This window comes from Centroberyx gerrardi, chromosome 23 (assembly GCF_048128805.1).
Source record: "Centroberyx gerrardi isolate f3 chromosome 23, fCenGer3.hap1.cur.20231027, whole genome shotgun sequence".
In the NCBI taxonomy this organism is placed as follows: Eukaryota; Metazoa; Chordata; class Actinopteri; order Beryciformes; family Berycidae; genus Centroberyx; species Centroberyx gerrardi.
In genome coordinates this window covers 13,395,999-13,423,380 of record NC_136019.1, presented here as the reverse complement: position 1 = coordinate 13,423,380, position 27,382 = coordinate 13,395,999, and the positions used below count along the sequence as shown (strand labels likewise).

General features: G+C 41.6%; 1 protein-coding gene across 5 annotated transcripts in view; it reads left to right on the top strand.

Moving 5' to 3' along the window:
- Positions 1-27,382, top strand: part of kcnip4a (potassium voltage-gated channel interacting protein 4a) — a 123,137-nt gene that overhangs the window by 93,349 nt on the left and 2,406 nt on the right. For 3 of the 5 annotated variants that reach the window (XM_078291700.1, XM_078291703.1, XM_078291701.1), the window contains exons 2-4: positions 19,187-19,311; positions 25,792-25,861; positions 27,140-27,210. In XM_078291700.1, the coding sequence (XP_078147826.1) occupies positions 19,187-19,311; positions 25,792-25,861; positions 27,140-27,210 (266 nt within the window). Of the gene's footprint in view, positions 1-10,154; positions 10,210-19,177; positions 19,312-25,791; positions 25,866-27,092; positions 27,211-27,382 lie in introns of those variants that run through there. The other 2 variants (XM_078291704.1, XM_078291702.1) reach the window with 2 other exon arrangements.

Here is a 27,382-nt window from a genome sequence, read left to right as displayed (position 1 = left end):
CGTCCCCAATGCTGATTCCTATTCAGAGAGACGATAAGTAAATAGAAAAGTGATATGTGTGTTAGAGGGTGGTTGGAAAAAGATGACCCGACTTAAGGGGAATGTTTAGATGGATTTGTTAATGTCTCTGGATTGGTTGTGGCAGTTTTTTGGAGGGCACATGGGAATGATGTTTTCATTTGGTGATTCATGCTTAAATTGTGGACCTCGTGTGCAGCGTGGCGGTTTACGTGCTTCAATAAACAGCGGTCAGCTGAAACTCACTTCCCCCCTTTACATTTTCAAATGCAGCCGTCATCGCATTGATCCGTTGCCGTGGCACGGTGAGAAAGACATCAAAGCCGGTGTGTCGAGCGTCATCCGCTCACTGATGTGATCTGTATTCCACACAGGAGTTTCACACAGAGTGTAATTACCTGCAGAATATCTGCTATCTGAGCTTATGATCCACCTGACAACCAGTCAATAAAAGGTATTGATGTCCTGCATTTGTTTCAAATCATGCTCAGGAGAAGATGGGGACATTTAAGCCCTGGAATTGTCTGAAGTGCATTCATCCAATTTTTGAGAAGGGGTCATGAAAGAAAACGTCTGGAAAAATCCTGTGACGAAGGCGTTTGAAGTGAGCAGGATAATTACAGGAAATTACATTTTTTTTATAGAGATCCAGTGGTCAAATTTAACTTTTTATCTATTCTAACACAAACACCTTTTGCAGCTGTCACCTTTTGCACCTTTTGACTAAAAGTGTTTGTTTTAACTTTATTTTTATTTAACCTTTAGAGAAAGTGTTTTGCTGAAGCCACACGCTCTGTTTCACTCATACAGCTGGACATGTTCACAGTTGGGAGCTGCTCAGTGCAACCACAGTCTCCAACTGTTTGCCACTGGAGCAGTTGGGGGATAAGTGCCTTGCTTAAGAGCACCTAGGTGGTACATGCTGAGTGAAAGGAGAGTGTTCATTCATTTTCCCCCACCTTGAGTTGCTCAGCTGGACTGTAGATTTGAACTGGCAACCTTTCGGTCACAAGCACACTTTAAAATCCAGGTTACTGCTGTGTGTGTCCATATTATGTGTTCATACATATTATCCAAAACCCATCTATATGCTTGTCCTGTGACTTGCAGGTTAGCCCATAACATGGAATCATCCAAAGGAACTCTGCATACTTCAACTTGGCACCATAGAGAATGCATGCTGAGAGGGAGCTCTTGATATATGATGCACAGGTCTACCACACTTTACTGTAGCATCAACTTGCAGCAGCCAAGAAAGTATACGCTTTGTGCAACTGTCAAGACCAAGTAGAATATTTTAATTCACAGCAGGCCACACATTGCGACTGGATATGGTCATTTCTGCTCTGTAGGGAATATGCACGATGCGACGTTGCAATAACTACCAACTCTGATCACTGCTACTGCACAGATTGTAAGGCGTTGAGACTTGGGAAAACATTTTTTTTTTTCTCACAGCCTCTCTCTGCCAGTGGCATGCCTCCGTGCTGGGAGAAATATTACAAGATCGTTGCATCAGACCTTGCACAATCACCACACCGCCATACTGTGAATGTGAGTTGAATCCTGATAAGTAGCGTGTGATTAGCCAGTCTCAGTTTTATTGTAAAGGTACCAGAACTGATGCATGTACTTTCGCCAACTATCCCACGGCCAGTATTAGGATTTCACTGCAGTTCACTAGCTGATGGATCAGCTGCTGAGCCCTCCCAATTACTTATGTTTGGCCTTTGTTTTTCTGCAGTACTTTGGTTGTACATGTCCAAGATTGACTTGGATGCTTTGTAGCATAACCAAGCACACAGACACAATGCACAGCAGCGTGGCACTCACCCATAGCTCTTTCTTTCTTTGTCTTTCTCTCTCTCACACACACACTGATGCTTTTCACACATACATTTCTGCGCACATTCGCACACCACAGAGCCATTAGTGCATAGTGCTGAGCGAAGCCTCATAGGGTACAGACTAATCAGTGTGTCAGAGGATGATAAATATTTCTGCTATAGTTCAATGGTACACCCCCCCTACACACACACGTATGTACTTCATTACACGAACAGGGACGGAATGCTGTGTCAATTTGGACTCGCCGTTCGCCATTACCGGGCGAGAGCACTGAGAGTGTCTTAGTGCAGATAACCATCTAACAAGGTTTTTGTCTTCTCCCTGCGTCCTTGTTGGGGATTTATGGCCCGGCCACAGAGAGAGTTAGTGTCAGCACTGACCTGGGTGAGTTTTGCTGGTGTGAAACATGGGATTAATCCCCGGTGTTATCACCTGATCGTCTCCTCTCTAAACTTGTAGTGTAGGCAGTAATGAACAGGTCATGTCTGTGGTGGGTGAGCTGGTTGGTGCATCCTGCCTGAGTTGAACCACAAAATGTGTTGTTTGAAGGGGATGTAAGCACTACTACAGTTACACTAATCACTATATTGTTATTATACTGATTATACCATAATCAGTACCTGCTATGTCCATTAATGGTAGAAGGCAGGTGGACATATTGTACTAATTGTACGTTTTGTTTTCTCAAGTACTGCATGCTCTTTTCCAGCAACGCCTTCTCTCAAATTCACACAGTCACACACATTAACAGCGTGTCATTGCTCAGGACAACCGCAGTCTTACTTCTGGCCACTGAGCAGCTACACTTAAGCAGTTAGAGATTGTGCCTGGCTCAAGGGCGCCTCGGCTGTAGTTGTCAAGGGAAGAGAGCCTGACTCATTCACATCCCCCACCCACATTTTCCCAGCCGGATATTCAAAAAGGCAGCATTCCGGTCACAAGCTCGCTTTTCTAACCCCCCTAGGCTAAAGCCGCCCCAGTCTAATCATCATAATTCATTTTATGCTTTGAAATGCTCAGATCTGGAGTCGGGGCCACCCTTAGCCAAGCTTCACTTTGCTGGTTGCTATCAGATGCAGTAAACAGTCCTCGCTGTTAGTCGACAGTCGAAATTCAAAATGACGGGAGGTCAGAGCTTTTGGGACTTCTCTGGTTCTCTGTCATCCAGCACTTCAAGCATCACTGGAGGGCAAAACCAATGACGGGTCAAAACTAGAGGGTACAACTTTGAGTTCGTACCTCACCGTTCTGAACATCAAACATGGCCGTTGATTTCTTATGATGTAAAATTATGAATGACCTTTACTGTTGTTTGGTGGCATTCAGGTGTGATGTAGCAGTTCTGACGTGCCTGTCATCGATTATCACATCACCGCGGTACAGTGATAAAACAGGCCTACAGTATAAGAATCACAGTTATCATGGCCCGAGGCTGACTCTGCTAGTCAGACCGGTCTTTATGTCTAGATTTCCTGTACAGGTCATTGTGGTGTTGTTTGAAGTAGGCCACCAGTGGGAGATTTGAAACACTGTAAAATATTGAAGCGTGTTCCTCATTTCGTTAAGTGCAGAAGTGTGTGTATTTCAAGTACGCACACTGTTTTATGGGTGTGGTGTAAACTGCACTGCATCTTTATGGGGTTGTTTTTTGTTGAGTCACATATCCATCAACGTTGAGTCAGCAGGACTGTTTAGCATCTTTTCATTATTTCAGATGATGGCATTTAAGATGTGTCCAATTAAGGTAATTGGCCATGTCCATCAGGGAAGTGTATCATCTCATTCCTATACATACAAGCAACTTTGATTGAGTTACTAAAACAGGGAATAAATGCCAGTTTGTAAGCAACCCCCCATCAAACACTGTCATAGTTTGGCCTCTTTCCAATCCAGTTAGAGGACAGCAATCAACTGGCCCAGCTACCCTTTGGTTATTTTCCATGATGCCTATTTAGAGCGGTGACATGTCTGACCCAACCTGATTGAACGTCCTAAGTTATGGGTCCATCTGGTGTCTTTAACTGTAATCAGAGAGGTGAAGGGCATGGTGGGGGAGCTCATTGAAAGTAAGAGGACTCTCCCTGTCAATTTGGGTTAGGAAAGTAAAGGACAAGTTTAACTCGAGCAATCAATTTTGATGAAAACATCACAGATAATCAATTCTGATAGAGGGAGAATGACAGATGATGATGAGCCGTGGATCTAATATTTTGCAGTTCTTCAGTCTCCCTGTGAACGAGTGAGCTTGAGGCCGATTGTGTTCTATTAAGATGTATTTCATTGAATGACCACTGCTCCCCAGCAGTGGGGAGACGCAACATAATTTACAATGTCATTAAAGCAATGGGGCGCCAGAGGTCTTGTGATATCCTGGGACATGACATTATTAGAAGACATGGGCATGAATATGCTTGTTGAGTTGTTGGGATATTCATTAATTCAGAACCTCAGTGCTGTGAGCCACAACAGTATTTGGCTATGCAGACTGCGAGGATCTTATTAAAGGCAAAATATTGCATAATTAAAGAGTCTTAAAAAGTGTTGGTGCAAAAAAAAAAAAAAAACATCTTTTCTTGAAACCATCTCTGTTTAGAGAGCTTTGAAGCTGCACACGTGCGGCTTCATGTAACTCATCTGCTATTCATTTTTCAATCAAAGCAATACAAGCAATATGTGCTCATTCAGCACTTTCATGACTTTAATTAGGCAGCTAAATGAATAAGCATATCGCCACATGAATCCAGCAACAACACTTTCCATAATTAAGCCAAGGACGTAGTTTCTCATGCATAATGCAGAAATTCCTTGCAGACATTAAAGCTAAATGAGAGGTTTTAGCTGTTGTTTTTTTTTCCAGATGGATCGCCTTCAGTGTACCGGCCTTCATAGTGTTTTCAGATTTCCATAGATGAAAAAAACATTGTTTTGTTAGAAAGTTGCTTTTGTGAAGTCTGCATATACTGTGTCTTATGAGTTTAGATTGATGTTTTTGTCTCCTTTGTTTCTCACTCTTTACCCGAGCTGCAAGAGTGCGTTCCCTCTATTGATTGAAAACAAAATAACTGATGAAAAGAAATGTGGTGAAAATAGCCCGTGCTCTCAGCGAACTTTTACATCAGTGGATTGCACTATGTAAGGAGAACTGGGACACAGAGATGGAAAGTGCTGACTTGTGCCTATGGTGAACCAATCCCATTACCAGTGACTCATATAGTATGATATATTGAAACCATTAGCTGCACATAGCTAAGTTTTAATTTGCTTCGAGTCTGATAAAGGAGCTCACCAATGACAAAGGAAGCTTTATTGAATTGGATATATGACAAAGTGCCACGCATCATCAGTTGTAAAGCCAATGCTACCCATGAGCTTGGTTGGGCCACACTGCATCAGACAATAGAAATGCTTACAATTTGATTCCTATCACACAAATCACTGTACTCCTTTTAGTGAAATTGGCCGGTGCCTTTGAAGTTCACAGGACATAAATCATTCTGCCACAAAACTGGCTGGGGACTTTTCATTATAGAATAGTGAGCAAAAGCCTCAGTGTTACAGTAGTAATCAACCCTCCAATTGTGCTTCACTGTTGCTGTCTTCAGTGGGACGGCACCTTGAACTCACCACAATTTGACTCAGTTGACCACTTTTTACACATCTCAGATCTCAGACAGTTGACATGTGGACATAGATGTCAGGTTTTGAATTAATTGAGACACTATTTCCCCCAACTTTGACATTCTGTTTGTATCTTGGCTGAACTATATAGAGATAATTGAAGTGTGGTTCAAAGGGTTGGAATTGGCATCTTTGGCCACTGTATGAGTTCATCATATTCGCTTCATTGTCATTTTCAAGTGATGATATTACATAAACTGACATTCATTAATGTGCTTTCCTATCCGTGACTCGTAGGGAGTGAGTCACAGACATTCTCTCCTTGTTGGGTATGTTTTTTAGCTTTTTGTTATGAAAGTTCTTAACTTTGAAGCTGAAGTGTGCTTAAATTCTGAGATGTCGTCTTGCTTCCCTCCTCCCTTCTTTTTTATAAACTTTAAAATGATTCCCCTCGGAGCAGAAAGGTCAGAGGGCCTTTCCTTCTGTGCAGGAGCAAGGTTTCCTTTTAGAGAGACTGTATTATCGAAACACTTCCAAGTGACAAATTATTGCAATTAAAAGCACAGACTGCACTTTTCCCCAGTTTCCAACAAATGCCTCGGCCCTCTGATGGTGTGTCATTATGGCTGGCGTGAGAGCATGCTCTCCTTCATAAAGAATCTTGGCAGCCGGTCCCCAGCGCTCCAGCGCAGTCACTCACACTCAGCCCATAACGGCAAAGGACAGCATTTTATTTGACATCCCTCTAAGGCTGAAAAATGGGCTTCTGAGACATGAAGACATTGACATTTTATATAGTGCCCAACAATTTTCCTATATTCATTCTGGGGAATTTGCTTGTTTCAACTTATTCTAACGACTCACAATGCACAAGCCAACATACTGTAGCAAATTTGCACTGATGGCAGAAACCTCTGGCCAAAGCATTATTAGGCCAGTAAAGACCTAGTTTGTTCTACTTTGCCATCTGTCTTGCATTAGTTTGTGCTAACCTACAGAGAATAATCAAGACCTTAGTCCATATCTGAGTTTAACCATTTGGCTGTTTACCCAAATCTATTCCCAGTCTCCCTCGTCTCTGCCTTCACAAATTTACTTGGAACTACCTTTTTCACCGGCTGTCATTTCCCAAAACAAATGAATTCATATCTCAACAGAAATATTTCAAATGCAAAACAGTTGGTCTTTGTCGTCTCATAATTTACCCAAGTGGCCTTGGTTTACAGAGAGGCTATGCAATGACCCTGTCTTTCTATCCAAGTCGATTTCACTGCCATTTTTCCCGCCAGCCATATGGAACTGGAGCCTGCTTTATTAAATAACAGCAATGACATATCGCTCTCCTGGATTCCAATCTTAGGGCCTATTTGTATTTGGGCCCACCAAATGGGAACAAATGGCTGATCCGTATCCTCCTCCCTCATCTTCCCTGTGATTTATCTGATATAAAATGAGCCTTTCTCATCACAGAGTGGAGAGTGTGTTTGAATTACTTTTCTCCTATCGACATGGATCTGCACAACACATGCAAAAGCAGAGAAGTAATCGGAGAGATGTCCATTGTTGGCAGCTCTGATATTTGGATGGGTGCTATAATTTGTGTTGGAACATTTGCAAATATTTGGAGCTGTGAAGGGGCCACAAGGCATTCATTACATCTCAGGAAAGGCAAACTGTCAGCCGTTGCAATATAGCCAAAGGGCGCTACATGTTTTACCTTTTGAAAATGACTCCTCTCCCTCGAGGCAGACCTGGAGATGCCAGCAGAATATTTAATGTTGCGCTTTCATTCACCTTTTCTGCAGTTTGCTCATTTGATATCAATTGGTATATTTCCATGGGTTTCATAATGGGTGTTAGTTAATTTGAGACTTGCTTTTTTGCTTAGAAACTTGCTTTTAGAGACTTATTTAGAAACTTGCTTTTAGAGACTTGCTTAGAGACTTAGAGACTTGCTTTTAGAGACTTGCTTTTTTGCAAATTGGCGTAAGCTGTGTTCCGGTGTGAAAAGCTTACGTGTTTGAAACTCATTTTTTCTGTTCCATAGTGTATTCTGATGATTAGACCGACAGTATAAATCATTTTATGTTGATGCCCAGTGCTTTTAGAACTCCCTCTAAGCTACTGGCTACATGTCCAGGAAGGACTGGTCAACTTCATTGTTGCTTCAGGCCACTTGATGGATTGAAATTTTGCAGTGGGCAAGTAAAGCTGGGAACCTGGGACAAAGGATTCTTTAAATATTTTTTGGGGGGCATTTTCGGCTTTATTTGATAGTTCAAAGTAGAGAGAGAGTAACAGGAAAGATTAGGAGAGAGAGGGGGATGACATGTGACAAAGGTCTTCGGCCCGAATTCCAATCCAGGACGTTGCATTTACATGGTACGCGCCGTAGACCACTGAGTCACCAGGACGCCCCCAGGCAAAGGATTCTTAACCCAGACTAATTACACAATGCCTTCCACTTCAATATGAAATGCTTCAGGCAGAGTTTCAGAGTTTCTGTATGTCCACAAATTCCCATTCCAGTAAAGCACGAACGAAGCATTCTCCTGACCTGGTGGCTTGTGTCGTATTTATAAATGCAACGGATTGCACAATAATTTGCACCTCACTGTAGATGCCCTTGCATTACGTGAAGTTATTCTCCTTACGTTTGGAATTTTAAAAAGGGCTCACCTCCAAATGCTGCTGTAGCAGATGTGCTGTTGCGTGGGTCATTACGCAAGCACTAAATCAAAATAGCTGCATGACCCATCAATTGCCAATTTAAGTATTCTGCTGGGAAATCAGGTGTGCCAACAGTGTTGGTGTAACTTTGGGAGAGCAGGTCAATCGATCTCACACCAGTCATTTTACGGGAAACCTGCCAGCGTGGATAAAATCCACCATTGGCCAGACTGCCAAACTTTGCTCATCTTCATTCCCCGTCCCCTATTTCACTGTGTAATTTCAGTTAATTGCTCGCTGCCAAGGGAGTGTCAGTGTGTCCCCGTTTCAGTCAAAAACAACACAGGGCTTTGGGACTTGTACACTGGAATGAGGTGTTGAAGTGAACTTGCTGTCCCCAGCCTGACAGAACAAATATTGTACTTTAGAGTGCAAAATTGAAATGCAAAGTCTCACTTCTCCTGGCTCTTACTGATTGGCTTAGATTTAGTTTGCCCAGAGGCTTTGCCCCTGGTATTAGCTTTATTGACCATATGTAGAGTTTCTATAAATGTCATTATGTCCATTTCCATAGGTGGATCAATTCTGCAACTTTCAATAATGAGTTGACCTTCAGAGAGTCGGGGGTTTTGAAATCAAAATCGAAAGGTGTATTGATCAGTCAGCTTAACATGTCACCAATCAGTCTCCACTTTAATATCTTGTGAAAAAGAATGGTTGTAATGGAGAATAAGAATGGAGTAATATTTCATTTTAGTTTGAGACATTCTAGTAGTATTTTGAAAGCCAATTCACATGTCATTGATTACCTCTTTCCAGCTGACAAATCACAGGAAGTTGAGATTTAAAATGTGCACCTGCAGTCAGATGTGTCCCTGCCAAGGAGTGAAGGCCACCAGTTATTTATGTGTTGCAGATGAAGGTACAGGATGAGTTGCCAGGTTAAGGTTAATGCACAGGTTAAGTTATCATTTATATGACTCCTCAGGGCAATTGCAATATGATATTACTGTGTGATACTCTAGTGTAAATCTCCCATACTGACGGAGGCAGAGGTGCCCTCATTTTAACTTTGATACCATCTGGTAGATTTGCAGGAGAGAGATTCATGACACCTTGGAACCATCAAGTTTAATACCTAGGGATGAGGAAAGCATCAATGTCAAAATATTACTTCTGTAGCTCCCAGTGTACAATACATCAGTTCGAAGGACATGTATGTGACATCATAGGAAAGATGGACTTATCTTTTTCATCATTAATCTCTCGGCCAAAAACATGTAGCTGTGAGATGGTCCAAAGGATAATATCAGCCAAGTTATAATGCATCCAAGTACTCATGTATGAGCGAGTGTCGGGATGTTCTTAGCTCTATTGAAGTCCTTGAAGATGACTTCACTGATAACGTGCACAGAGTTATGATAAAATTAAATTGGAGCCCAAATTCCAGTTATATTGTTTCCGCTGAGATATAGAGTCCCTCAAATACTTATTGCTCTGTTGTGCAAGTGACACTGGGATATTGCTTACTGCTCTCACAGGCTAGGAGCCTGAAAGTAACTCTTCCACTCATGATCATTTATAACCAATACTGCTGTTGTCTGCCATAGTGATCATCCATACATGTTGTGACTAATGTTTACATATTTTGCCCTTAAATGGACAATTACAGACACAGTGTAGTCTTGTGATGAACATGATACCATGAGGTTGGTGGTTCGTGGTTCTCTGTTGCCTTGCCAAGACCCAGAACGGACTATATTAGGAGTGAGCTGAGGTCAAGATAAGATCAGTGTTGAGTTTGGCTCCGGGGTTAGTGTGTCAGCGACAGCAGGCTGTTGTGTGTCATGAGCAGTGAGAGCTTATTGGTGGGAAGCCTCAGGTTGGGTCAGTTCAACTGATGAAATTTGAATTGAGGTCAATTAAACCGTCTGAATTAGGGACGCACTGATCAATCGGCCACCAATTATAATCAGACAATAGACATTTAAACAGGTCGTATGGGATCAACTGAGCACTGTTTCAACTGTCTGATCAAAACAAAACAAAAGCTGCCCAACATATGATGTAAACAGGAAAAATAAATAAAATAGGAAACATACTGTATGTAAAAACATGTGTATGATTTATAAACAGTTTGTATTGTATGTATTGAACAGAAAGCATAGGCTATGCTGCCTTAATGAAAACCTTTTTCATGTGCCACTGGTGACAAGAGGTGAATAAGCACCTCAGTCATCAAGGCCACGCTAACATCAACAAACTATGATTTATTTACACATGGTTAGGCCAGCAATGTCATGTAACCATAACAACAATCTGTGCAGTGTCATATTGAAATTTTACTGTTTATGCTCGCTCTTCACTTTTTCATGATGTGCTTTTGTTAGTAGAATACGTAATCGGACCTAAAAAGCCTGATCGGTTCTTTGGTGAAAATTTATAGCATCGTCTGAGTGCCTGAAAGATACATTTGTAAGCCTAAGTGACCACATTTGCTAAATCCTGACTACAAAGTAACTGTAGCATCAAATATTTACAAACTTAAGTATGCTGTTTATGTTTATAGCCATTTTAATGGAATAGACTCTTGACAAGTGCAGTGGTCTGTCTATATTTTGTCAGTTAAGTGTCAAGTCTTTGTCCATTTGCAACATTATCAAAGGCTTACCACCAGTTCTTTCAATCGAATTTCTGTCAGTCAGGTTGTTCATGTAGCTCAGTTACCCTTTTTCCCTCGAATAAGGATGAACCAGTTCTATTAATGAACTACCTGGTAGTGTAAAATGGAAAAAAAAAAAAATGTCAATGTCTCTTATTTCTAGTAGTCTAATAGTGCTTTCCTGCATCTTGAGGAGCTCAGCCTCACCTGTGTCATGGAAAAACTAAGGGGAGAGTGGTAGGTGGGTACTTGTAATTTCTTCAAAAGTCTGCTCCAGCTTTTTCATTATTTAAACCTTGGGAAGTTAAACCCAGGGAGGTCACTGAGACTCAGCCAATTAGACTAAGTCGGGCCATCAACTGTAAAGCAGAACCACTGTCCAAGCGTGGTCCGAGATCTTCAGACCACCAGTAAAGCTCTAGGCTCACACCCGTAACACTATCATGCAGACTGTCAGAAGATAAGTTGTGCTCCCACTGAGCCGTGGCCTACTTTTGTGCGTCCCGCCTCCTTGGCGCCGTGGTGCTAAAACAAAGGAGAGGAGCTGAAGCTAAATTGCGCAAGAGGGCAAAGACCTTGTCACACACAAGCGGTAGCTCTTGGGAAGAGACACTTGGGACCCAGTATCACAGACATTTAAGCCGTACACTTATACTGTATTTCTTAAACTAATCCTGTTATGTTCTTTGGTTAGTTCATAGTCTGATAACATTGGGTGAAAATGCTAGTAGTAATTAATGGGTGAGAGAGAGACAATGAGGAAGTAACATGCACAGTGTGATGCACACTATCAGGAAGGCAAGTCCTTAGCATGCATAATAGCTGAGATAAGAATGTGCTTGAAGCCGGTTTCACAGACACAGATTAAACCTAGACTTAGACTAATTTTCTTCCCCGCTGGAGATCGGTTTAATTAATTAGTTTCATTTGTGTGTCAAACACAGTGCAGTACTTTTGCACTTAGTAAATTCAGCAGTCTTGCATGGTCCCCCAGGCCAGCTGTTACCTCTGTGCATTACCTACATCTTTATACAGAACAAAGGAGCTGCAAGCACAGCAGCAAAATTCATCAAACTGTGTGTTTCAGCACAAAATTTGACTTAAGATTTATTGATTTTGAGCAGCCATCCACGGTTAACTAAAGAGCTTTTAGTTTGTACATGATATAGATTTATCAAATATTTATTCACCCGTCTTTTTCACTCCATAGATCCAATTGATTTAGGGCTAGCGAGCTTGTAGCCTTTCGCTTGACTTTACCTTTGAGATAAATGACTCCTGAATCACAGGCCTTGAAGGAATGTAGCAGTTGGGCTATGATTGATCAGTGCAGCCTCGTTTTATGAGTAATATTCTGACGTTCATTTTTCAATTTGCTTTGTCAATTCTTTGACAAAGCCAAGAAGATGCTGGCTAGCAGAGCATTTTTATGGCTACAGCCTACAACGATAGTTCCACTGTGTCCCAAGGTAATTATGCTGTGCTGAGGCATTTTTCTTTGCTTATAACCCTCATGAGGCATTCAATCTCATTCCCTTGTATTGCCAGAGGGCAGCTTTGTTACTCAGAGCTGGCTATATGAATTACATTTCTGATGAGCTGTACATTCGACTACAAGTTGCCATTACAGCAGCAGCGGGTCAGTCTACAAGCTGTTAGGTACAAGGTTAGTGTTTTTCCTTTCAAAGAAGGCAAAAGTATGGCATGACTTTGTGTGTGCACGCAATGACTGAATCAGTAATGTAAAATGTTTAGACCCCTTTACAGTGTCCCTGTGTTTGCTTGATGTTTGATACTTCAGGACAACAACACTGATGGTTTAATAAATCGGTGACAAGTGACGCAATACCAGCGTGGCACAATGATTAACTTTGACTGTGGTGAGTAAAGGGACTGGGATTCCTGCTAACTCACAGCACAAGCTGTCCTCTACGTTTTGACATCCTATCCATTTAGTCAATAAGGAAACAAAAAGGGCAAATATTAATCCAGACTGCATGCTCTTTTCCTGTCTGATTAAGGCCAGTGTCACTCATCCTCCACATTATTCCACTTTACAGAACACATTTTATTGCCTTTGTGTTTGTGCAGCTTATCACCAGCACTCATGCCTTTAATTCTTTGAAGAGCAAATAGTACAGATGAAATGTTTACAAATAATGTCTTCATACCTGCGCTGGGCAGATATATCAGGATTGCAATTAAATTTTATTAAAACCATAAATTTTATCACTGCCTACGCATTGTGATAAATCTCAATGCCTCCTAGCCTCATCACTTCTGATATTAATTTATATAGAAACAAGTTTGTTGCTCAAATGGAAAGACATCAGCCCCCAATCACTAATATTTACTTCAAAATCTAAATTTGAATAAGCAATGTGAAGAAATATTATCAGTAAAAGTCTATTTCAGCAAATAAATCTTATTTTACTTCAATTGTAATATTTGCATTGCATCCCAAACTCATTTATTGGTCAGGTGCTAAAGAATAAGCCTGTATTGTAGCCCCCCCCCCCCAAAATGTCCTTGAGCTCCCAGGTACGAAAGATGCCTTTGCTGTACAGTAATGCCTCCAAATAAAGGCATCTTGCTGTCAAGACCAATATCTCTAGGCACCAGAAGCAGCATCTGTCTAGTTCAACCTCAGTGAGGACACTCAGATTTCTCCTTTTCACTCAGGAAGCAAGGTGTGTGTCAGACGGGTAACAAGAATGGATGAGAGCCCCAAAATCTCAAAGTCATTGTCTCATTACAGAGGGCAATGTGAGCTGGCTTTAAAGCCCGTTATATAACAGCGAGATTTAAAAGAATCACCGCTGTCAGTCATTGCCGAGACATTTGTTGTGCACCATGAAGTTGGTTATTGTGTAAAGTGAGCCAGATCTGAGCTTTCAACCATCTGCTCCGTGTCTGCGCTCTGTTTAAGCGAGCCCACTGTGAGGCCCAATGGCTGCGACCAAGGGAGATTTTGACTTTGTAACTTTTTATGCCTGTCCGGGGTCCGCACCAGCTAGCTGTTAAAACGCTTGGCAAGATCTTGAGGTGATAAAAAACTTCACCTCAGGCCAACTTTGGTAGAGCTGGATGTTGATAGACGGCTGTTTTTGCTGAGGTCTGGACTTTGAGACCGTCCCGTCTATTTCTCCATACAGTGTAGGCATTTTGGATAGATGCAGTGCTGTTGTAGGCGCTGTTGTCCCCATAAAATTGTGTGCCTTTACTGTTTTATGTTGAAATGTTTACAAATCATGTGTCAATCCACAGAGCAGAAAGTAGCAGAAGAGCAGGAGACAGCATCTTTTTTGAATTCATTACTTCACTTTAAACTGTCAATGCCATCCATTTATTTGTCAGATGAAAACTGAATTCTTTGTCTCTTATCATTACAAGGCAACTTCATAACAACTTTTGGACTAAATCAAGGCTACTTTATTCCAGGCAGCCATTAAGCACAAATGTGCCTGTGTGATGTGGCATATACATTTCATCTCCCAGCATTACCATAACCGCAGATGAGATCCCCAGTCACCTCCTTTTTTCTCTTTTACTTTTTCCACTTCTTTGTCATGTTTTCAACCGTTTTTAAACTTTGAAAAAAAATCAACATTGAAATACAGCATTTTTAAAAGAGCAATCCATTTGTCGGTGTATTTATTTACATTTTATAAATTGTCTTTCTATTTTCACTCAGCTTGCTGTTTGTAGAGAGAGGGCAATCTGCACAGCAGCAAACTAATAGTTGTATAATGATTTGAACAAATAATGAATTTACCTTGGAAAATGGAAATAGACGTTTTAAGATTACTTTTCTGGCTCTCTGCTTTGTTTGACAGTTTACAGTGAAGAGAGACAGGAGGAGAGAGAGAGAGAGAGAGAGAGAGGGGAATGACTTGTGACAAAGCTCCTCTGGCCAGACTTAAGCCCAGGATGTTGCAGTTAGACGGTGTGCACCTTAGCCAAATAAGCCACCAGGACAACCTGGAAATGGGCACTACAAGCATACTGTTATTAAACTTTCAGGTGATGTAACACGGCCTCTGGCAGCCATAGCCGGGGTCTCCAGCTCTTGGGCAACAGTGGCTGAGAAAATTTGATTTTCTCTCTAAACGTGCAACTTGACCGTCTCAAAAGAACTGAAAAGACCTGGTTAATTTCTGTGTTGTTTTTGATGGGGAAATGACCATTTCTCCACTGATACATCTGATCAATTTTGTGTTTAGAAAATGTCAGCTCGCTCAGCAGTAAACCATCTCTGTCTTTTTGTAAACACTTATGATTTGTGCACAAGCTAACACATCTAGTAGGAGCAAACGTTAACGCTAGCAGTGACTAATAGTTGCATGTTAACATTAGCATCTGGTGCTTTGCTAAATTAGCTTGTTGGCTAGTTAGCTAGCTAATGTGAAAAAACAGCTGTTAGTTTAGGTTAACTAAACTGAATCTTCTCAAGCTACAGCTCATAGTGTTTTGGAGTAGAGACTGGGGCTAAAGACAGGAGTTTACTGTGTCACAGTAACCTACATTTGGAAACAAATCTAACTTATCAGACCTTTAACTTTTACTTATAACACTGCTGAAATGGCCTACACTCACATCACAACAGTCTTTTTCAGGTATCTTTTTTTCTTGCCTGGTTATATATCTAGCCAATATTTGCACACAGCCAGCTCTCCATGATGATGCCAGATGGGGTTGCTAGGAGATGGGTGACGCAGCTTCTAAACCTCTGTTTGATGATGGATTTGTTCCCACCACATCCTTTATAGTCCAGGTTCAGCGAGGCTTCTCCCTCTACTTCATCCCATCTGCCGTCTTGACATTTGTGTGACTCGTCATAAACACGCCGTGAGCTCTACCTATGCTATTATTTTTACCTGGCATAGCAGCCTTGAGATTAATTAAGTGTTGGCGTGATTGACAAATGGGTTGCAGCACTCAAGAGCCTGTCTGAACGCCCACTCCCGCCATCAAACCCCACACTAAATTTTTCAGAACAGCCTGGAGCAGGAGGGGAAATGGGTTTGAGCGCTTTTAGGCGAGGCTCTAAACTTATTACTTAATGACTTTCACGTTCTTGAAGTGGCACCAAGTACAGCATTAGATAGTGTGTTGTGTTTTTATTAGCTGGTATAGCGGTCATGCATTCGCTCCTTGAATAGGGCGCTGTAGTTCAGCAGTCATGCACCGTACTGCGTTAGTTAAAGTGGCAGGAGCAAAGTACACTTGAGTTTTCGTTAAGCGATATGCTTGGCTGTGTGTGAAAAGAGTTGACACATGATGAGATATTGAATTGCATCCTGACGTGAGGTCATAGGCGCCATATCATATTCAAAGTCTTTTACACTGATGACCTACAATGTAGTGGGACACATGATATTAATAAGTAATGCAGCCCAGTGAACCAGTTGCTCCTGAATTGGAGTGATGCCATATTGAGTTAACACTGAAGTTAGTATACACAAAGAGGCAGAGGTCCTCGTCTCCCACTCAGATTTCCATCCAAACTACATGGTTTGGATGGAAATCCAAACCATGTAGACATGTAAGTTGGCCAATAAGTACCTGCATAGCTGGTGTAGTGCATTTGTAAATTAGTTAACAGCAATTTGCAGATAATATATGTGACACACAGGCTTCAATACAATGATTAAAACTGCACTAGACAAGATTTTTATGTAAAAATACACCCGTCATATCAGCCTAAATCATGAAGTGGGGCTGCAACAGTGAAGAGCTTCCCATCTCCCTAATTGAGACCCTGTAGATTCTATTTGCCCAAATTAAATTCTGGTGTCAGGTATGTACACCTTTCCACCCACTGGAAGTGACGACACAAAACTAAAGAGAGAAATCCAAAACTGTCTCCTAAACAGCAGTGAGAAAGCTTGACTCACCAACACTAGACCCTTTGCCTCTCTTTGGTATCCTTTGGCATAAAGCAATCCCAGACTGGTCAGTTGAGTGTGCTTGTGTACAGTTTAATAACATCACATTGCATGATTTCTGGGTTTTGAAGTCCACAAAATTCAAACAGTTATCTTTTGCTGCCATTTAGAGCTGCCAACGTGCAAAGTTGCCTAGTGAAGCTTAAACTCCAAATGATAATACTATTGCATGTGTTGTTGTCCTGAATAAACAGCTGTACAAGCCTTAAGTCCATATCAACCTCAACACACCCTTCCCTCCCGCACTGCATCTTCATGTCCAGTCTACTAGAATGTACTGAAGCTTCTAGTTGCCTGGGTAACTGTAAGACTCAATGCTGTATTTCCTAGGTTACCCTCAGAATGGCCACAAGCGCGGGGTGAGAGCTCGACTCATGAGGCTCTTTCCATGCTCCACTGCCAAAAAGCCATCCGCCAGTAATCAAAGCAAGTGGCTCTCTTCCAAGGCGCTCTCTCTCTCTCTCTCTCTCTCTCTCTCTCTCTCTCTCTCTCTCTCTCTCTCTCTCTCTCTCTCTCTCTCTCTCTCTCTCTCTCTCTCTCTCTCTCTCTCTCTCTCTCTCTCTCTCTCTCCCTCTCTCGCTCTGGTGATTTTGTTGTTTTTAAGATGCTTTCTCCCTCTTTCTGTGTCTCTTCTGTCATTTCTTTGTCTGGGGGCATACACTTCAATAAGGGGTTTAGCTGCACGTTATTGCTCAGGCCTGATTTAAGCCACAACTGCAAAACTAACATTCGTTTTGAAGATTCATGAAATGTACATATTTATTTAGTCATGTCTTATGTATTTTCAAAATGAATCTTTTAGTTTTGCAGCTGTGGGAATAGAAAGGGTGTAGACGCCAGGGGCCTCATTTGTCAACCGTCTGTGAATTTACACCTAGTCCTGACCATGTGTACGCAATTATTAATTCAGGTTCTCTGCAACAATTAAACATACATGTACGATGGCCTTAAAAAGGGATGGTTGTTTACCGTATATGGTCCGTTTAGGGCATTTCCAAACCATATGGGATGTGTGGGGTTTATCATGGTTGATTGTGTACAGCTGTGCGTACGCACGTTTGATAAATAACAGTTTCCTTGGTCTTACACACACATTTAGAACTTCTTCTACACACGCTTTGATAAATGAGGCTCCAGATGTTTGGTGAATGTGTTAAATCCTTCATCTTGGATATCTGGCTCATGATGCGATACTACATGTAGATCAGAGCGTTTTCTGCAGTCCATCATCTTTCCCAAACCCTCAGCAGTTAACTAGACTGTAGCTTTACAGCAATGTAAGCAGTAAATCTGTGCTTATCTTAGTTACACGGGAATGGAGTATGTTCAGTCAAGGGGAAATGTTTTGATTCCTGAGAAGCATTGAAATGCCAGACCTAGGCCTGCTCAGTCTTTCAAATGTGCATGTGCGTATATTTGCTGTTGAAATGTTTTTCATTTCATGTATTAAGGTAATGCCAACAGTTGTGCACAATTGAAAGAATATATTTGTATGTTGCAGAATATTTTTGTCATCATGCTCATTTGGTGTAAAGTCAGATTGGATGTCTGAAGTTAAACAAGACAGATAAACAACAATCTACTGATTACACAGGTCTAAAACTTTGACTTATGGAGTAAATCCTAATAAAGAGGGCAATGTATGAGGTCAAAGAGCCATTTCAGCTCTGTATGATATATCAATTAACATCTCACACTCATACTCACACACACATCCCTAGCTCCAGTGCAGCAGGTTAATTGTGGGCTGATAGGAGATGTGGCCTTTTGGCTGCGGGCCACAATAAGCCCCTGGGAGCTAATGAGGCATTTAGAGACTGCGTGGCACTTCAGGTGTATGAGAGGGCGAGCGCCAACAAGACAAGTCAACCGCTGGGCTCCGAGGACACTGCCGCCGCTGACAGCGCTCAGACAGCGGCTGCCATCGTTACAGGCCCATTAAAAAGTTTCACGGGGTTCAGTGGCCCCCATCTTGAAGAGGCTCTCTGCCAGACGGGCCGTGTTCTGGGGTCTCGATAACACTAATTACCTCTGCAGTCATATTTGGTGTAGAAAAGAGGTTGAGCACTTGCGTTTTTGCTTGGTTTTGTGGAGTAACATTTGCAGATAAAAGGACCTGAGGAAAGGAGTGAAAAATACTTCACAATGGATCCGCTTGAATGGGTTTTTGTTTTGAAGGATACCTATAGAATCTGTGGCTATTTCAGGACAAAATGTGACAATTCCAGTAGAAAAGCGTCATGAATGTGCTAAATTAAAGTGTCTGGAGAAGTATTTGCTTAGCTATCGCCTATGTTTGGAAGTTTATTTGGAGAGTATAGCGTGTAAAGGATATCTTAAACTCTAGCCTGGGTTACTGATAATCTGCAGAAAGTGTTAACGGCATCTGTGCAAATCTGACGTTCCTCCTCCTCCTCTCCAGACAGCGTCGAGGATGAGCTTGAACTATCTGCAGTCCGCCATCGCCCCGAGGGCCTGGAGCAACTGGAGGCCCAGACGCGTTTCTCTCGCAAGGAGCTACAGATCCTTTACCGCGGCTTCAAGAACGTAAGTGACCAGCCCGCCGCACACCTCAGCACCTCTTTGATCTCTTTTAAAAAGAACATGTCTTTCGTGGACATCAAAAAAGAACGTCTCCCTTTGATTATATTTGATTTATTCTTTTTACCACCGCCTGCGGTTTGCAGCGGTGTTGAAATCTTGTCTACTGTTCTACACTACTTGACACTCCTCAAATAGCTCCAATTCCATTTAGTTCTCTTGTCACTATTTGATTCCCCACTCTGCTTGTGTAGTGATAAAATAATAATTGAGAGGATCCAGCGCTAGCCTCAGAGGAATGCAATTTTGCTGAATCATCTGCATATCGCGGTAAATGTTACCACATCAACTTACCACATAAAATTGAGTTGTAGGTTACGTTTTAGTACATTCTTCACAGGATAATTAGGTCATACCTCAAACACATCCGTGAAGATTACTGATGAGCAATCCAGGTCACACAAAGTTCTCGTGAGTGGCCCATATAAACGCGCCTCGCTTCACTGTCACCTCTGGTGTGAGGCGTAATGAGATGACCCAGAATTAACTCAACCCAAATTGTCTTGGCGACGAAAGGGAGAAGCGTAGAGAGAGTGGCGGCTCTCGTCTTATGACACTGGAACACCCATGGGGCTTCAGTTTCCTGTTGAGCCCACAAAGGCCCCACAAAGCCTGGCCATTAGCCCTCTGCTGGCACTGGAGACAGAGTGTGTGAGGTAAGAAGTGCTCTAAGGAGGCCTTTAATTTGTGCCCCACAGTCTGCCTGATTTCCACTATCCATGTGGGAGACAATATCATATAAGCTTCCCAATTCTTCCTCATTTCAGGTTTTGTATTTTTCTTTTATCTTCTGCTAAGGATAGATTTTGATTCCCGTTAATGCTCATCTGAAGTTCCCCCTCACTGCTGTGTAGTGGGACGGATACTGTTCGGGCAGCAGTCCAATTGGACAAAGAGAGTCACGGCCCTCAAATTACTGCTACTAAATGGCTTTTGTCCATCACTGAGTCTATACTGTAGCTCATTTTTTTAACTGCCCGGGTCAAAAAGCTCATCTGTGTCTTACCCCAACCCGGTGGCACTGGCTGAATACAGGCAAGCTTTTTAAGGCCCGCCAGACAAATAGAGGCTGGCACGGTTCCCATTATGAGAAATTTGGCCCTTTGTCCTTGGTGTCTAGGGTTTGGAAGCAAATCAAATGGCTTCAGCGTTAGCCGCTGCGGGTGGCGGGATGAGGTCGTCTGTCTTCACAACAAACTTCACCGGTCGTCCACTTGTAACACGAGCGGTCGAAGTGGAGCTTTGTTTTAGATCGCAAAAGCCAAAACATGACCTGTGGTCCTGGGTCTTGCTGTCCAGCTCGAAGGGAAGCAGTAATTTGAACAGAGGTCACCCTCAAGTGTGGCACTAAATCTTAGAGGTATGGCAGGATCCCATTATTTATTAAATCCCTTGACCTCAGACTCCTGGAAATGACACTATATTGTTCTCACGTCTGACTAAATCTGCCGGGCTCTCACAGTTCACTGGCGAGGGCATCGCCTCGGGCACAAGATTAAGATCTCACAGTTTCCATTCCATCAGTGATGACGCCCCTGCTCAGAGGTTTATTTCCCCATACGGTTTATTTTGCCATCCCTCCATGAGTCTCGGAAAGGAATTTCATGCCTGGTTGGTTTTTGCATTTCTCAAATTGTATTTGTGATTTTATTGTCATGGATGAGCTCATTTCACAAGCATATCAAATGAATACAAATATTTTCTCACCTCTCACTCCCTTAAATAAGACTGGCAGTGAATAATGTGCAAAATGGAATAACATCCAAGGACAATTGGAAATACTACACCCTCATTTGTTATTGATCAACACAATAATCCCACTTAAAACAGGACATCTGGATGCTCATATTGCACTTGCTCTTTTACCATTTTGTTTTGGGTTGCCATTCCATGCCAAAGACAGATGGGCTCTCTGTTTTGTATCAGGTTGAGTTTCATGGTGTCAAACCTAAAATGAATCAGACCATACACTTGTAATAGGAATATTTACTTGTTTATTTCTCTGCCAGTGCCATTTACTTCTCCTTAGAAATTTTAGATAAACTCAAAATTCCTTTTACTTGTAGATTCTCTTTCGGTTTTGATATGAACTCTACTGTTTTTGGAGGTGTACACTCTTTATCCTTTTTTCTATCCTACTTAATGTATTTATCCTATATTCTATTTTCCATATCTGCTTTGTATAGCTGTTTTTCCACCTCATCTACCTTGAGCAGGACCATATGTGATTTAAAAAAAAGTAGCAGGGTGGTGAGGGAGTCTGTGCCGTAACAGAAAAGGACAAAAATTTGATCCTTGCAAAAGCCAGTGTGTCCATCACCTCTAGCTGAACCTTTACCTGCTCACTCATTGTCAGTTTGTTCCCCTCACAAGGTAATTTAAGTGTCTACCAACGCTCCACACAAGGAGAATGGGCCTCTTCATCAAACACTATTCATTAACAACTATTCATTTTTCAAAATAAAAAAAATAAGATTAGGTTTTTAGCTTGAAATTGCTCTTCTCAACTATGGATACGATGAACATTGATTGAGGTCTATTAGTTGAAAATGACGGCTTTTGATGAAAATACAGCTTATGTAAGAAACAGTTAGCGAATGAGGTTCTCAACCTCAGCTGGGTGAAATCAAAGTCTATCCTGATTGGTTCTTAAAAGGATAGTTCAGTTTTTGGGGGATTTAGCTATTTTTCCTACTTAACCAGAGTCAGACGACCTTGAAGATGCCATTTTTTTTATGTCGTGGCTAGATAGATGGCTCCTGAAAGTTTTGAGTTTACAAAACTGCAGTCTCGTGAGAAGAAAGCAGAAACAGAACGTAATGGTGCATTCAAGACAACTGGGAAACTTCCCAGTTGGAATTTCCTACTTCCCACCTCAGAGCGTTCAAGTGGTTGAGGTGGGAACCATGGAAGTGTTATATTGGTGGGTTAGGGTTAGGTGAAGAGTGCCAAGTTGGAGGACCATTCAAATGGATTTTTCTTATTTGGAATTAGACATGAAAATGGAATCCATGAGTTCGTCTCACTCTGGGTAAGTCGGAAAAATAGCCAAATTCCCCAAAAACCGAACTATCCCTTTAACGCAGAGCTGCTTTGCTACCGAACATAGTGAGCAAATGACCATCATTATCAAGTGAGATGTACTGTAACTATTTTACTCAACTTGAAATTGAATTGCAAGGCGCTGCATGTGATAAGTAGGCAATTTTCACACATTGGCTTGATTCTCAATTGAAAACTCATCTCCTTTGCCTGTGTGGTCATGAGGCTGAAAGGACAAGATATGATGGCAATTCCACCTTCAGTGTGAGTCTTGGTTCAACAGTCATTAATCTTCTTTGACCTTTCATTTTCCTTCAGATTTGTGGATGAATTACCAAGGTTAGAAACACAGCCAGTCTATATGACTATCCCACTTACTGTGTGTTCTATTAAGTGTTGACAGCTGTAATTGCTCATCTGTATACACACACACACACACACACACACACACACACACACACACTGTACACAGGCGTGCAGACTCCAGGCACAAGAGAGGTGAAATTAGATGTTTCTACCTCCCAACTTTAAGTACATAATTACATGATACTGTTTTGCACTACTTCAACAAAAGGTCGGAGGCCTTTTGCCAACCCATTCAATGCAGCGTTGTTTAACACAAACAATCCTCTAATTAACCGAAGCTCAACCAAACACAAAGAAATCCTGTTTGTGTCAAATGTAGATACAGCAGCAGCAACCTTGTTTTCATGTTTTTCTTTTTTAAGTGTGCATGTGTTTGATGTTGAAGGTCTTCTCCCAATCTTTGTAGTCACATACTCAAAGGCTTTTAGGGGGAAATTGAGAGGCTTCAAATTTGTTTTGCAGCTGCTGTGGTTCTGTTTGTTCACAATAACAACATCAAAATCATTGTCCAAAATCCTTCTAAATCAATCTAAAATTGTCACTAACAACATCTAACATTGACAAATGGCTCTGCCTATTTCTAGTGAATTGTAAGATTCGCAATTGAAATAGCAGTCATTATCCATGCCACAATGTCTATCATTAAGATGCTACTCAGCCTTCCTACAAAGCATATCATTTTTCCCGGTCTACATAATTTGGATCTGTGCACTGGTCCAAGGTGAATCTCGCGACACACTCCACAGACTCTTACACTTCATCTCCATAGAATCAGGTCACAAACCGCCAAAGTAATAGGCTGAGACAGACTTGTGCTCATTCTGTTTCCCTAACTTCCCCAAACTTTAAGGCAAATTGAGACATTCTTGACCTCGCCTCACTAGATATGAAACTGGGTTCGTGAGACAACAGAAGAAGAGCGTCAAGGGACCCACGCAGCCAACCCAGAAGCATCTTCTTAGCGTGAAACGCAAGCAGCCTGTGTGAAGCAAGACAACAAGGTTCTACTTTTTTTTTCAGCTCTGTGTTTTCCGAAGCGGCTAATCAAAATCAAACGTGGCCACAGTAACAAGGAACCCCACGTGTCCCATGATGCCTGCTGGCTCTCTCACACTGGGGAAAGTGTTCCTCTCTCGCTCGTGCCAGCCCCGTCAGCTCAGAGAAAATGGAGCAAATCACCGGCTGTAAAGACTGGAGTGACCTGATAAAAACACAGGATAGATATAGATATATAGACAAACTTCTGAAGACGCCTAATTTCTGGATTTTTAAATATGATTTGTGCATCCGGTGAGCTTCACTGTCGACTCTGCTGCAGCAGTCAGTCACCAGTTGGGTTTACATAGTTACCTTTATAATAATGTTTGAATATGATGTGACCTCTTCACCATATGACACTCCAAATCAGCAATCTCCCTGGCCTTTCAGTTCTTTAATGAAACAAAGCCTCTCAAACAAACATAAAAACATTGACGATGACAGATTGCTATTAACTATACTTCATCATTTGAAAAAGGTGTACATCAAAAATTTGGGGCCATCTTTATAATGAATAAGCACAGTAGGGTAAGCTGTGCAGAAATCCTAGCTTCATAACCTTATTGGTATTTCCTATGGCTATGCCTCACTATGCATACATTACTGTGCAATGTAAAGAGGTATTGGAGATGAGGAACATTAATGCTGCATATTGAAACTCACAACAAGCTATTCTTTCATTCTGAAATGACTCAGGTTCATTTTGACAAGCTGCTGGATCTTTCTCTAAGACTTCATTCAGCCTTGATAAAGCGCCTGAGATGGATGTACCATACAATAGCTCTGTTGCTTCATCTAAAACAAAGCCTGTTCCTCATGATCACCATTGATTGTCATTTTGTTTGCTCATGAGTCTTCCTGTTTGTTCTTTTGTACTTTTATCTCTCTTCCTATAGTATGAATTACATTAAGAGATGCATATCCTCAGAGTGGGTATCTGTTTTCCAGTATCATGTGTTTTAACAAGTCACTTTTGTCCCACAGACATTAAATTACACTCCTCAAAAGGATTGTCTCTTTCAACAAATCTTTGCATTTAGTTTTCGTTACTTTTTAACAAAACACGTCAGTCTTGTTATCAGCAATACTGCCACATGCATTGTTAAAGCACACAAAAAAGGGTTTGTTTTTAGCTAAATACACAGAAAATGACAGATCCTTTGTTAGAGTCTATTTAATTTAGAGATTTTGATTTTCTGGCTAGCTTGTTCGCGCACACACCCTGTTTCAGTGTATTATCATATTAGTTGCCCAATAGCAGTGCAGCATTTTAATGAACATTTAGTGCTCCCATATACAGTATTTTCCATATTTCAAATTGGTTAAAAACAGCCTTCCCCTTGCTGTGTGTTAATTCCTTTAAAACCCAGAGAAAGAAGTCCCTGTGCCTCCTGATTTGGAGATCAGAAAAATGCCCTTTCCAAAATGCAATATCCTGCCAGAGTGCGAGGGCAGGCTAGCACCAAGCAGATATTGAGTTGGCAAGACTGCGTGCCTATTCCGACATATCACCAGGCTGCACCGCGCAAGGTCATCCGCCAATTCTTTGCTTGGGGTTTTTTCTTTTAAATGAGACAAAAGCACGCTTCTTTGAAATGTTATATAAGCATATTCAGTCTCTTCCACTGAATGCAACCAGACAACCACAGGTGGGTGAGTGTGAATGGCTTTAGACAAGATATCTGTGGTGGCTTGGATTGCAGGTTTTCTTTTTTTTTTTCTTTCTGGAATATGATGAACAGGAATCTTCATCTGTTACACACCGTCTGAGAAACCCTACGAGCGACCGAGCACTAACTAGAATAATAAACATCTTTTATTAAAATGTCGATGCTTGCCACTGTTAAACCAAATGAGCTGCTTCATCTTTATGGTGTTATTCTTCCTAAATGAGTTAAAGAAGTAAAGGTTGGCTTGCTAATGTAAGGTGTGGAAGGCTGTTGAATCCTAATGACCTGTGCACCTCCATCTCTTTCTCAGGAATGCCCCAGTGGAGTCGTCAATGAGGAAACCTTTAAAGAAATCTACTCGCAGTTCTTCCCGCAAGGAGGTTCGTCGCCACGCTCTTATTCATGAGACGCACACTCCACTTTCATCTTGTGTTGCCTTCCACCGCTTCAACATAACACGGCACTTTCAAGTCACAAAAAAACGCCTTTTATGTTGGATTAAGCGGCAGTAGCTTTAAATCATAGATCATGTTCTATGTGTAGCTTTTGGTGGATATCCAAAGTGTTATTTAAACCACAACACCGCATGGGCAACCTTGCACTTGTTAAGAGAGCAGCAGCATTTGGCCTCAAGCTAATTTGTTCTATGAATAATGGCTGTTATGAAATTCACACTTCCTCCAGCAGTGTCTTCGTGTGCAGAGAGCCAGTGTGTAACTTCTCCTGTTAAAAGGCTTGCAAGATCGCTTTTTTTGTTGAATATTTGAAACTAAATTCGAGGGTTTGGGTTCCTGGACTCTCCATGGCACATAGTGCATTCATATTTCAGGCTGCCCAAGGGTCCTGTAGTGTTCTCATTCCTGTAGGATTTTGAGACACAGACACCGCTTTCTAAAGATATCAGTAGAAACTGTGTCTAAATCAAATACCTCTCACAATGAGAATGCTAGTATTCCCTATGAATCTTTCAGTTAAGGCAAAGTATCTGATGGTCACTTATAGTGGCTGCATGAAAGAATTCCTTCAATTTTCTCTAAATGAGCAGCAAAAAATAGGGGCACTATCTAAACTGACAAAACGATAGACTGTTCTTTTGTTTTCCATTTGTTTGTGTTGACACTCTCACCGATCTGCAGTTTGCTTCTTATTTCTCCTGTGTGTTGGACTGACACAATTTGTCTTTCTTCCATTTTTACAAAAAAACACACTCAATCAGATGAATACTCAAAACTTAGAACTTGCATCAAAGAAAACGCAGAGAGAGATTGAGAGAGAGAGAGAGAGAGAGGGGGGAAGAAGAGAGGGAGAGAAAACACTTCATATTTATACAGCTGAGAGTTATTCCCTTTTGGCTCTCATCATTATGTAAGGATTGCTATTCTACCCGAGGAACAAGAAAGACACATGAAGGTGCTTTGATTTACCTGAGCAAAGATAGACCAGAGCAGATCTAACAGCGTACTACACTGGGAACAATGACAAAGCATTAAAAACTCTTACCACCTTGTTATTCTGTTGCCGTGGAAAAAAAAGAAGCTACAACATTGCACTTTGTTTGTTGTTTGCAGCACTGATGGGTATAAATGGTGTAAATTGAGTCATTGTGTCAAGACAGGTGCTGTTTGACTATTTGTGTGTGTTTGTGCCTCTCTTCCCAGATGCATCGACATATGCACATTTCCTGTTCAATGCATTTGACACGGATCACAACGGGTCGGTGAGTTTTGAGGTAAGCTGAAGAGCTGTGATTGGGAACTGTTGGTCACATGGTTGTTGTCAGATCTGATATTTTTTTTCACAGCACATTTAGTACTGTGAAATAGAGTTAAACCGAGATATTATTGGTCTGCCCATATATCAGGCCGATATTGACCTTTTATTGGATATTGGATATCGGCCCT